Source organism: Clupea harengus, chromosome 23 (assembly GCF_900700415.2).
Source record: "Clupea harengus chromosome 23, Ch_v2.0.2, whole genome shotgun sequence".
In the NCBI taxonomy this organism is placed as follows: Eukaryota; Metazoa; Chordata; class Actinopteri; order Clupeiformes; family Clupeidae; genus Clupea; species Clupea harengus.
The window spans coordinates 4,509,260-4,521,306 of record NC_045174.1 but is presented as its reverse complement, the minus strand read 5'-3'; the positions used below and the strand labels follow the sequence as shown (position 1 = coordinate 4,521,306).

At 46.6% G+C, this 12,047-nt stretch overlaps 1 protein-coding gene across 1 annotated transcript; it reads left to right on the top strand.

The window, feature by feature from the left end:
- Positions 1-2,108: 2,108 nt before the first annotated feature.
- Positions 2,109-8,681, top strand: metrn (meteorin, glial cell differentiation regulator). Its single transcript, XM_012831071.2, has 4 exons — positions 2,109-2,456; positions 3,272-3,708; positions 6,179-6,238; positions 6,905-8,681. Exons 1-4 carry the CDS (start codon positions 2,362-2,364, stop codon positions 7,213-7,215), a joined length of 903 nt encoding a protein of 300 aa, XP_012686525.1. The 5' UTR covers positions 2,109-2,361; the 3' UTR covers positions 7,216-8,681.
- The last annotated feature ends 3,366 nt before the right edge of the window (positions 8,682-12,047 follow it).

The following is a 12,047-nucleotide window of genomic DNA, read 5'->3' as shown; positions in this document are numbered from 1 at the left end:
TTTCTCTCCGTTTATCTATCTCTTTCTGCACCACTTCTCCCAGGCTCTCTCTTTCTCTCCGTCTATCTCTCTCTTTCTCTCCGTCTATCTCTCTCTTTCTCTCCTGATCTGCACTCGCTGTGCTCTTGCGCGCATTTGCTCGTAACGTAAACAAGTGCCATCATTGACATTGTTTTCTGCTTCATTGCATGCATGCATTCATGGCTTATAATAGTAACCTTCAGATCATACTGTATACCCCCTGAGCTGCTGCCTTAAGTGCTTGCTGTAGGGAGTTCAGGCTCTGGGCTCTGTAAAGCACCTTGAGACCTTTTCAGTTGTTATTGGCCCTATATAGACCAAATTGAATTGAAGTGAATTGTGCATGAAAACTCTGGACACACATTGAGTATCAAAGCTCCTCTCTCCCTTCCTCTGAAGCTGTTGTGTGGGAAGTTCTCTCCTGGAGATCACACACACAGTTTTATTTGCAGTGTAAACCCCTATGACGGACCTGTGAAAAAGGACACTGGTGCTCTCATTGCACTTTCTGACGTGAGTGTGTGTGAGTGTGTGTGCGAGGTACCCACACCAGGAGGGAGGTGATTGCAAACACAGCTGGATAAGGATCCACAAGCACTGCACACACACACGCACACACACACACACAAGTACACACACACACACACACACATACACACACACACACACACACACATACACACACACACACACACAGAGACAGAGCTACCATGAGAGAGAGAAAGAGAGAGAAAGATAGAGAGAGAGAGAGAGAGAGAGAGAGAGACAACAGTCTTTTTGTAATCACAATGCAATTCAAATACTACAACTCACCACCACCTAACCATTGTGGTGCAGGTGAACATGTGCCTGTTGATCCGACATCAGTATGTCTGGGCATCTCCAGACAGCTCTCATAAAAATGAGATTCATGCCATGATTAATTCATAATGCAAAATGCAAATATTTACAACCCGTTCAGCCCAATTTTCATCGCACACATACTCCTTTCATGTGCCGCTGCTTTGAAACATCCCATGGAGAACAAAAGTCTTACTTCTATAGTCAACAGAGCAGCAGGACCACTGCACACGCACACAATCACACACACACACACACACACACGCACATAATCACACACACACACACAGAGCTACCATGGTCTGAGAAGCAGCAGGGCCACTGAACATGGGCCTTTGAATGGGTCAAAGGGCCTGTCATAACCTCATCACACACACACACACACACACACACACACTACACTAACATCAACACATACTCATATGAGATACGTATTAAAACTATATCAGTATTCATTTACAGTGAAACACATACACACACACATACACACACTCCATAGTTACTGTCTAAGGAGCCGGACTGCTGCATCCACATAAAAGAACATTTGATTCTCTTATAATGTGGGCACATGAAAGATCAACACAGCAGGACACGGGTGGAGGCCACGGCATCCAGGGGAGGGAGTACTCCATCATCGTCCCTCTCCTCCTTTCCCCCTTTCTTTCAAGGCCATAGAGATGCCCATGCAACATTCAGCATTACACCTGCGACAAAACTTATATCCTGCCTCTTTCATTAATCCCCTTGTGCTGTTCCATAACTCTCTTACAAGTTCAATGAAGTGTACACAAAATGTGTTAAAGCGCATAGTCAATATTATGGAAATGTGTAAAGCAACGCCGTTAAACTTCAATTTCTACGACTTGGGCATCTAACATGGGCAACTAACTTCATTGGGTCGATGTGCGTCATCATTCTTTTTGAGCGAAAAACAGTGAGAGAAACGGGAATCGCGAGCACAAATTCATTTGTGTGCGTGCTTAGTAACATTTTCCCTCTCTGTCATTGTAAAGTGTTATGTTTCAAACTGGCCGCGCGCAGGACCAATGGCTTCCAATTAAATATCCAAGTGCAGCTTTTCTTCTTTCAGAAAAAGCGATTACAATCATTGGGCTTTAATTCTGGTGCAGACACGCCCCCATTACGCCTGCTAGACGCGAGTGGTTTAAAGTTTCACCTCGTGGTCTCTGATTGGATCGTGGAGTTGTCCTCTCTAAGGCATAAGTTAAGCCTCCTTTTCACCGTCGGCATTCAGCGTGCATCGGTTAGGTCAGTGGTCAGGGCAATGTCAGCCCAGTAGCGAGCTTTTTAGAGACAGGTTTAGTTTGCGTAACGGAGAGGTGTCGTATAGGACTATGGGACAATTAGATTTTTGGCGATCATTTACCGGTAATCACAATTGAGAGGTTGCGAATTGAAGAAGAGAGAATCCCGGAGGAACTGGGACTACCTGATTTATTCACACCAACCAACGTGCATCGGCAGCAAAAGCAGTTGAAGATGTTGGGATCTGTGGCCTTATTGGTGTCATTTCTTTCGGGTCTACGCGCATCCACGGCAAGCTACTCAGAGGACCAATGCAGCTGGAGAGGAAGGCAAGTACTGCTACACTTCCATCATGGAATTTCCAAAGCCAAATAGCAGTGTTTCATACCGGAGTTCATTATAAGTAATGTTTCGTGCAATGTATGTGCTTTGTATTGAGGGATATATGCAGTTACCATATGCTATACGTTTTATTTTTTTGAGTAGTGTTGGTGAACACAGATGTTCAGACAGTAGACATCTAGATGTGCGCTCTAGGTGCCTAATTACAATCTGAAACGGGTATCGGTCAGCTGGTCATGCAAGGAGCGTCAACATTCCGATGCACCGATCTTCACCAAAAGTAGCGTACATATACATTTGAAGGTTTTGTGATGAGATGCGCTTGTGATGTAATCGAAAATAGTTAATGTATGTTGCATGCCTTACAGCAACAGTATTCTTGGTTATTGTACGGCTGGTGATCTTTCAGCACACATACACGGACACACACACACACATTCAGCTGCTGGAAAGTATTTGATGTGTGGTCTTTGATGCTGGATCCTCTCCTCATCAGAGAGCTGTCTGACCACAGACTTCAGTCACTGATTGGCCCTGCGGTTTCCAAAAAAGGATCCACTTCCTACACTAGGAATCTATGAGAGTGTGTGCCTGTATGTATGTATGTACTTTGAAGGACTCTTTGAAGTGTACAGTTTCAGCAGGATCATGTGACATTTTGTTGGGCCTCAGTTTGTGTAATGATTTACAGGTCTGTTACAGATTAAAGCAGAGGCTGTCATTACTTTAGAAAAGCTCACTAGTAAATTAAAGATGGATGATACATGGAGACTAACCACGGCATCTCTCTCTCTCTTTGTAGTGGACTCTCTCAGCTGCAGGGCAGTGTGGAGCAGGTTTGGCTACGCTGTGCCGAGGGTTCGGTAGAATGGCTGTACCCGGCCGGAGCTCTCAGGCTCACACTGTCGCCGCGCCTGCCCTGGGGGTTTACGGGTAGCGGAGGGGGCGCGAGCGGGGTGCTCTCCGTGTGCGTGAAACCCGCCGAGGAATTCGGAGGGGCCCAGCTGTACCTGGAGCGCAGCGGCGTCCTGGAGCTTGTCCTGGGGGAGGAAGAAAACGAGGTCAACGCGTCTCCCAGGGTGCACTGCTTCAGCGCCACGCCGGGAGAGAGACCGGCCCTCTTCCTGCAGGCCACCCCGCACCAGGACATCAGTCGCCGGGTGGCTGCCTTCCGCTATGAGCTCAGAGGGGATTGGCCGCCGCGGATGTCCGTGGATTCCGACCCAAACAGCAGTGAAGGTGAGTTGGAGGGGAGGCCGCCTTGCAAGGGGGATGGGGTGATAAGATTTAGGGAGGGCAGCTCCTTCAGCTGTTACCTCTCTGATTAAATCCTGCTGGCACAGAGATCTGGAGAAAAGCTCATCTTACAAGAGGGGAGGGGTCATGGCAAAGGTTGCCTGGGATGGTCAGATAACAGTAATGAATCAACCCAAGATAGCCATCTAGAGGGATGAAAGAGTGGAAGGGAGGGCGGTCATTTCTTCAAAGCTCTGTTGATGGGATAACATAATTGGAAAGTTCTTTTGCTGAACCACAGTGGAAGTTTGATTTGCTAATGTTTTTGTACAGTTAGTAAAAAATTGGGTTGCTTCGCAATTCCAGTTAGCTCAAAAAAAAATTGAGAACATTTTTTTTATTCTTTTGGGGGATGCCCCAATTTATCTGTTTATGTATATTATAGAATATAGGTCAGATCTGTTGGATAGATGAAGTTAGGTTATCTAATAAAGAAAGTGTTAAATGATAAAGCTTTTAGCAGCAGCACACTGGGCTGCACTGACCCCAGACCTGGCATGAAAACAGGAAGCGTGTGCAGCAGCCAAATCCCCACCCCCCCCTAATCATCTACAATAAGCATGTCTTTTCATTTCCTTTCCATTATGTTCAAAACAGAAAAAACCTCTTCAGCTTAAATACTTGTGTACTACAGACTCATGCAAAGTCTCTTTCACATATGAAACCCATTAATGAATCAAGTAAAAACAACACGGGATAGATAACACATTTTCATTCCCACTCATGCTCAAGCATGCTCCAGCTCCAAAAAGCACTAACTGTGCAGTCTCCAGCTCCAATTCTACCAATATGGCAGACGAATTTTAGCTTTATTTCTTCACAACATGCATGCATGACATTATACTGTCCATCCTTTTCACAGTCATTGATCTGAACTAATGAACTCCTATATTGGGGGACCAAGCAGTGACGCCTGAGGGTGTCCCCTTTTACTGTTATCATTTTATGAGTTAAATTGAGGAGACTGTAACGTCAGCTAGATAACTAGCTATCATTCCATGCAAATGGAACTCTGCCATTTAAAACATTTAAGGTTATTAAAAAGGTTCCTTCGCTAGCTAGCTAGCTAGTTAGCTAGCAGGAATCACTGTTTGTTGCATAGCCTTAAGCAAAGTGTAATTTCTCAGAAGCTCACCAATAAAAGGTAGTCTTGGTTCAGAGCGATCACAACCACTTGTGGATGATGTTCAATGGCTTCACATAGACATTAAACAATCCTGAGAGGAATAATGGAACATCACTGGGGCAAGGGCTTACTCTGATATCAATGTAGTGAATGAAGGGGAGAAATCCCCCCCACCCCCCCGCCTTGCCCTTCTCAAACATGTTAATCCAATGGTTCCAATTCCCATTAGAGCCATGTCAGAAAATTACTGTTTATCTTACTAGGTCGCCAGAGGATAGATTCAAGTTTTGACTTTCCAGTTTTGCTCCCTTTCCCACATGACACCATGACAGTTAAATACCCATAAATCCATGGCGTTCAGTGGGAGTGGGAATGAGGTACTAGTAAACTTACTCAGGGTCTGAGTCCTGAGGATTCCTGGACAGAGTAGAGTCATTTGCCCTCAGGCCAGAGATCCAAAAGAGATTGACGGAGCGAGAGAGAAGGGGGAAGGGAGGGAGAGAGAGAGAGAACTGGAGAGAGGGAGAAGAGGGAGGAGGGGGTCCCGGAACAAAAGGCCTGTCTGTGGAGGGAGAGGCTCCAGGGGCCGGCCTTTCACAGCCTTGCATGAGAGCCCAGTTACCGTGGAAACTTTGGGGAGGGGGGCTTTCATCAGCTGAGATGCTCCCCTTTGTTCTGTCTCCAGGGGCGACAGTGATGGGGGAGGTGGGCTTGAGAGAGGGGCTCATTTAAAGTTTCTTGGGCCGAGTGGAGCTTTAAAAGTTTAAACCATGCTCCCTGGGTCCTTCCCATAGCATACATACATCCAGGAACTACACAAACACACTCACTTTTGCACGCGCGCACACACACACACACACACACACACACACACACACACACAGACTTCCTGTGATCTGTGTGTTGTCCAGTGCAGGGACAGAGAATTCCAAACATTAGAATAGCAATCTGTGTAAAGCCGTAGGGTATATGACTGGGCCATGTGTGGAGTCTGTGGACGTGCATGAGTGGGTGGGTTGGAGTCTGGAAGAGGAAATGCTTAGTGTGTTTTATAGTCAGGGTCTCGCCTATGGTTGAGAGGCTTTGATGAGGTGGGACTTCACACACACACACACACACACACACACACCTCTGCTCATAAACCTAGCAGCTGGCTGTGTGATCTTTGATGTTGGTCTGGTTGCGTCCGTGTCGGGATAGCCTTATAGTTGGTGGCTGTGATTTTTATGGATTGAACTGATATGACTTTAGTGCTTTGAGACTAACCCTGTCTCTTTCTCTCCCCAGATGCATGCAGACCCTGCAACAACAGTGAAATCCTCATGGCTGTGTGCACCAGTGACTTTGGTGAGTTGAGATGTAAAATAAACACACACACAAACACCAAGGGAACGTAATTAGTGAACTAAGTTTTGGCAGTTTGTTCGACCCCCATCTCTTTGTACCCTTTCCCTGGTCTCCTTCCTCTCTGTTCTTTTTCTATTTCTCCTGAGCCAGCCGTAGGCAGATACTCATTGTTTAAAGTGCAACATTAACAAAAAAAGAGGTGAAATTGGAGGGGAATCTGAGTTGACAACTATGTCCCACACACACACACAAAACCACCAGGCTTTAGCCATCTCCAGCTCCACCCCTCACCCCATTCCTCACACAGGTCAGAGGTCAAAGAGCATCACTAATGCCGTTAGCGCCCTCCCCCTTCAGCCTCCGCCTTGGTCTAATCCCTGACCCGCCCCTCCCTGCTCACGGCTGTGGTCTAATCGTGATGGCTGGAATTGAGACATGTCTGAGCAGATCGCCATCTCTATAGCAAAGGCTGTTAGCTGGTGATTAGGTTTCAAAAGTCAAAGCCCCTTAAGCCCAACACGGACACAAACACACACACACACACACACACACACACACCCAGATGAACACCTAAAAGCTCACCTGAAAGTGTAAAAACATGTTTATTTCAATCTTAGATAAGCTGAATGTGAATGTTGACGTGTGTATTTGTGTTTGTGTGTGCAGTGGTACGAGGGAACATACGTGCTGTGGAGCAGGACCCGACCCTTGGTGCCGCTGTGATCAAAGTGGTCGCCACGCGAGTGTTTCGGCAGAAGTCAGCCCTGTTCACGGGCGGGCGCCTAACACGATCCGGAGAGTTCCGCACACCCCTGCAGTGTGGCGTTCGGCCTGGAGCTGGCAGCTTCCTGTTCACTGGTCATGCCCACTTTGGCCAGGCATGGCTGGGCTGCGCACCGCGCTACAAGGACTTCCAGAGAGCATACAACCAGGCCAGGTTAGCCCAGGAGATGCCCTGTGAACTGGACGCTGTGTGAGGGCACGGATACTAGCACCTCAGAGGACAACAAAAGAGCCAGAGAAGCAGACCCTGGCCAAGCGCCTGCTTGGAATACAGAGTTCTACTGGGAGAACGATTTTGGGAGAGCTTTTCCCTGTGCAATATTAGCTGCTCAAATAAGGGGGCGCTATAGAGTTCTGCCCGAACACGGTATTCACTGAACTCGTGAGAAAGAGTGATGAGTGTGTTATGGAATGGTTAACAGAGTGAGTGGTTAGAAAGGTTAATGGAGTGAGTGGATAGATGACTTGTGGCCAAACAGGGCCAAGCTGACATGTTTTCCTGACAGGACTCAACTCAGGACAGAGTCACAGAGATGTAGACTCACCAGAGTCAGGACTACAGACAGATGCAGTCTGACATGGCGTTCTGTTCTTCAACATAGTGTTTGTTTCACACTCCAAATGTTATTTATAGGTGACAAAAGTCCAGTTTCCATTGGGGCTGCATGATAAACCTGATAGAGAGATTTATGTACATGAGATTAAGGAGAATTGACCTCCTGTTTTCATTTTTTGGGAAAATTTTAATTTGCACTGTTCATAACTGAAGGGATATATCTGGAGAATTTGGAAGCTGCAAGCACTGTAAACCAAACAAAAAAGTCAGATTATATGTAGCAAAGAGCCAAGAGAACTGGATATATGGATTATAATGGCTCTTACTAGCCAGTGTCAGGCTTTCGCTCATATACGGGCCAGCGCAACTTGGTGTATACAACATAATATTAAGCTTCAGGTTAGCATAAACTAACTTTAGCATCACGCTAGCAGAGAAGCTGCCAACAGTGACTGAAGCAGGCAAGGCAGAACAGAGTTTAGAGCACTTTAATTCTGCCAAAAGGGTCTGCTGCTTTCTTCAGAGATAAATGATCTTCTCACAGGGCTGTTTGTCTGTCTGTAAGGACCCCTGTATAATTCAATGATTTCTGTCTGCTACCGCTAGCCAGCCGGGCTAAACTTGTGTCCATTTTGTCTTTTGATTTACAATGCTGCATGTACATTTCTGCTCTTTCTCTCTCTCCAGAACTGTGATTTTTTTTAATTTATTTTCACGACAAATTGACAGGCCTTGAGGATTGGGCTGCATCCAGAATATCTCACTTCTGTTGTAATATGGATTATTGTTTCAAGAGATGTGTCCTTCCTCTGTTTAGTGCACTAAATGACTGGAGTGGATGAAACCAAATGGCCCAGGGGGACGGGGGAGGGGAGGGGGGGCTCTGAAGTATTGGTATTGTTGGGAGAGTTTGTTTGTAAATACTACCAATGTGACTCAAAGTGATTTTAAAGGTTAACTGTTTTGTAAATGTGGGTAAAATGTAAATAAGAACATATAGAAACTTATGAAAAACTGTCTCGTCAGTATTGTTGTATTATAAGTGTTGTGTCGCGTGTAAATGTTGTTTGTGGTGTGTTTTATAAAGACTTAATGAAATATAAACAATTGTCTTCCAGTTATTTTTCACTCAGACACTTCTGACTCCCTGTGACATATCACTATGTAAGACCAAATAAGAGAACATCAAAAGACTGGATATCTATGAAAGGACTCAAAGAAGACATAATGTGTGTAGTGTAGTGTAGTGTAGTCTGGCTTGTATAAAAGTATTAGGGGAATATAAGTGAAGTGTGAGCTTGAAGACTTGGCAGGGGATGAAGAGAGGGGGTGTCTGTGCAGAAGCCCTCAGTTGAACTCAGGAAGCCATAAATCCCCATTAAGAGCGAGCGGGCACTGGGCAGCCAGGCCTGCGGTTCCTCCCCCTGAACAACCATTGCAGCAGCACAGCACAGCCTCAGCGGCACAGACACAGGCCATGCAGTAATCACACATATCTACAGACAGAGGAACACTGCCAGCGTTCTTTCGACTTCCTAGTAAAAATGGTCATGGACATGGATATTATCACGAAATATCACAATGTATGTCAAACAATTCACACAAAAAATTCAGACACACAAGGTGAAAATGTTTTTGGGTTTGCGAAGAACATCCCTCCCTCTCTCCCTCTCTCTCGCTCTTTTTCTCTCTCTCTCTCTCTCTCTCTCTCTCTCTCTCTCTCTTTCTCTCTCTGTCTTGTCAATAACAGGAAAGAGAGGAAGGGGGCTGGGTTGGGCGCTGTGTCTGTGTGTCTGCTCCAGAGGGAGGGGAGGGAAGGCGAGTTGAGCCCAACCCTGGAGACAAGCACTCAGTCGGGACAAAGGGTTCCAGGACGCTCCCTGCCATTACCTGGACCTTTACAACAACATGCCTCTGGCCAACATACACATACACACCACATACACACCCTTGTATGCCCCACAGTACAGAACTAATTGTAAACTAAGAGTAAACTAAATTGAACAGCTAAAAGTGAACAATACTGATGCAACAAACATATTTTCAGCTGTTGCAGTATTTCTGATAGTAACAATAGTTGTTACAAATTTAGTTTTATTTAACTAGGTTACAACATTGATTGAGGAAGCACCCATTTAAGTAATTGGTTCAAGGACTCCTTGTCTTGTGTAGAGCAATGTAAAACTCCTGTTTCTACAGTGTGATCTTTAGCAATGCGCAATAGAGATGTGTCTTAACAGTGTGTACATTTCTAGTGGTGTAGGGATGTGTGTTACAGTGTGTGCATTTCTAGTGGCGTGGGGATGTGTGTTAACAGTGTGTGTATCTCTAGTGGCGTGGCTATAAGTAACCAGCACCTACATGGAAATGTGGCTTATCTAACCTGTGTTCCATGGAACTGGGTTGAGTTGGCTACTTCATGTGAGCCTGTGTGCATGACTGAGTGGGACTGCAGAGGATCTTTATGTTGGTTGGCCTGAATTGGGAGGGCTGCTGTAGAGGGTCCAATTGTTGGTGACTGGAAACAGTGGGGTGAGACGGAGCGGCAGGGAGGTGCAGGGCCTTTTCTAACGGAGCTCTGTTGTCATCCTTGGGCACTAAAACTCCACTTTTGTTCCTGAAGGGTCTGCAGATGGCCCTAATCCCCTGGAAATGCGGAGGGAAAACGTGTGTGTGAGGGAGCGTGTGTGTGTGGGTGCAGGGCCGCAGAAGCAGGGGGCACGCAGACAGACTCGGGCCTTCCCGCCAAAACTGACATTGTGATAGAAGACACGGGGGAGAATTACCCCACCTTACACATTCAAACACACACATTCACACACACACACACACACACACACACACACACACACACACACACACACACACACACACACACACACACACAAATGCCCCCTGCTTCATTCAGCTGCACACAGCTGCCCCCCAATTGCTGACAAGGGCTCTCTCTCAAACACTCATACACTCACACACATTGATACACACTAAAGCACACCACATCATACTGAACACCTGAAGATAGGCCCAGATATTATTGTGTTTATAATTGATCTCACTAATGGAGCACGCAGTTACACGCATACACACTCTCATCACCACTGCTTTAAACATGGGCCTTGTGTCTTAGAACATCTAGTGAAGGAAGGAAAGAAATCATTGTATGCCCAAGGTGTGGAGGTGGGAGACTATGTTTGTGTGTGTGTGTGTGTGTGTGTGTGTGTGTGTGTGTGTGTGTGTGTGTGTTTGTGTTTGTTTTACCAGAGGGTAGACAAAGGTGTGGTCTACATGGTCCCTCTGCTGTCTGTCTTAAGATGGATGTGAGACCTCTTGCAACTTCAGTACACACATACACACACACACAAACACACACACACACACACACACACAAACACCACTCTGTCCAAGAAAGGCACACGACAGGAAAAGTAAAAGGTCAAAGGTGGCGGTGCTCATGACCTGGCTTCCATCTCCATGTCCTGTCGGAAGAGGTGCCCCAGGTCACACACACCTGCAGAAGAAAACAAACACACACACACCCCAGGGCACCCACCTGCAAACACTGAATCATGTGTACACACACACACACACAAACACACACACACGCACACAAACACACACACACACACACACACACAAACACACACACACACACACACACACACACACACACACACACACACAGTCCAGTGGCTCACATATCGCCTTATCCCATTACAATGTATTAGGGGTGGGCTTGTATTTCGGTCTTACAATTGCCTATGGTATTACGTCATGCCACGGCGTGAATTTTGCAATGCCCTCAATACTGGGATATTTTTAAAAGCACGAGATAAAGCATATGATTCTCTATGTGTAATGTTCAAATTAAGAGTGTATTTGTGTTCCCCTCTTATGTTACGGTCAGCGTGTATGTTCTGTTAGTGATTAGGAGTCTGGGTGTTACGTGTGATGCCTGGTGTAGTTTCCTCATGTATCTATGTCTTTGTCCACCCTGTGTGTAGGACCCAGAGCAAACATCTAGGCTCTGTTCAGGTCATCCGAATCAGAAGTGGGAGTGTATGCCCCGGGGGAGTGGAGGGTCAGAGCCAAAGAGGACCTCATTGAACCGTTGTTGAACTCCTGCTCATATGACTGCAGAGATGAGGGGGATGGCCACCATGTGTTGTTCCATGAGCAGGTGAGGAGTTACACCTGGCTGTGCCTCGGCCTTGGAGAAGGGCAAAAGGAGCAGCCAGCCCTGGATGAGGAGGGAGCGGCCGGACGCTACTGCTACAGAGTCCAGCTTGGTGAGGAGGGAGCAACCCGCCTGGCCAGTGCTGTGAAGGGACCCAGGGGTCACACCACTGCTGCCACATACCTGCTGCACCCATGCCGCCATCCTCGGTGGAGACCTTGATCACTGGAGAGATTCCCCACTTCCAAAGTCTTCAATCAGTTCGTCGTGAGCTGAGGGCCGTGGCCGCCACATCA

Bases quoted from the DNA above. Each gene is read 5' to 3' on its own strand.
- metrn (XM_012831071.2), top strand. From the start codon at position 2,362: ATGTTGGGATCTGTGGCCTTATTGGTGTCATTTCTTTCGGGTCTACGC. The intron at 2,457-3,271 runs GCAAGTACTGCT...CTCTCTTTGTAG, and splicing joins CAATGCAGCTGGAGAGGAAG to TGGACTCTCTCAGCTGCAGG. The intron at 6,239-6,904 runs GTGAGTTGAGAT...TTGTGTGTGCAG, and splicing joins TGTGTGCACCAGTGACTTTG to TGGTACGAGGGAACATACGT.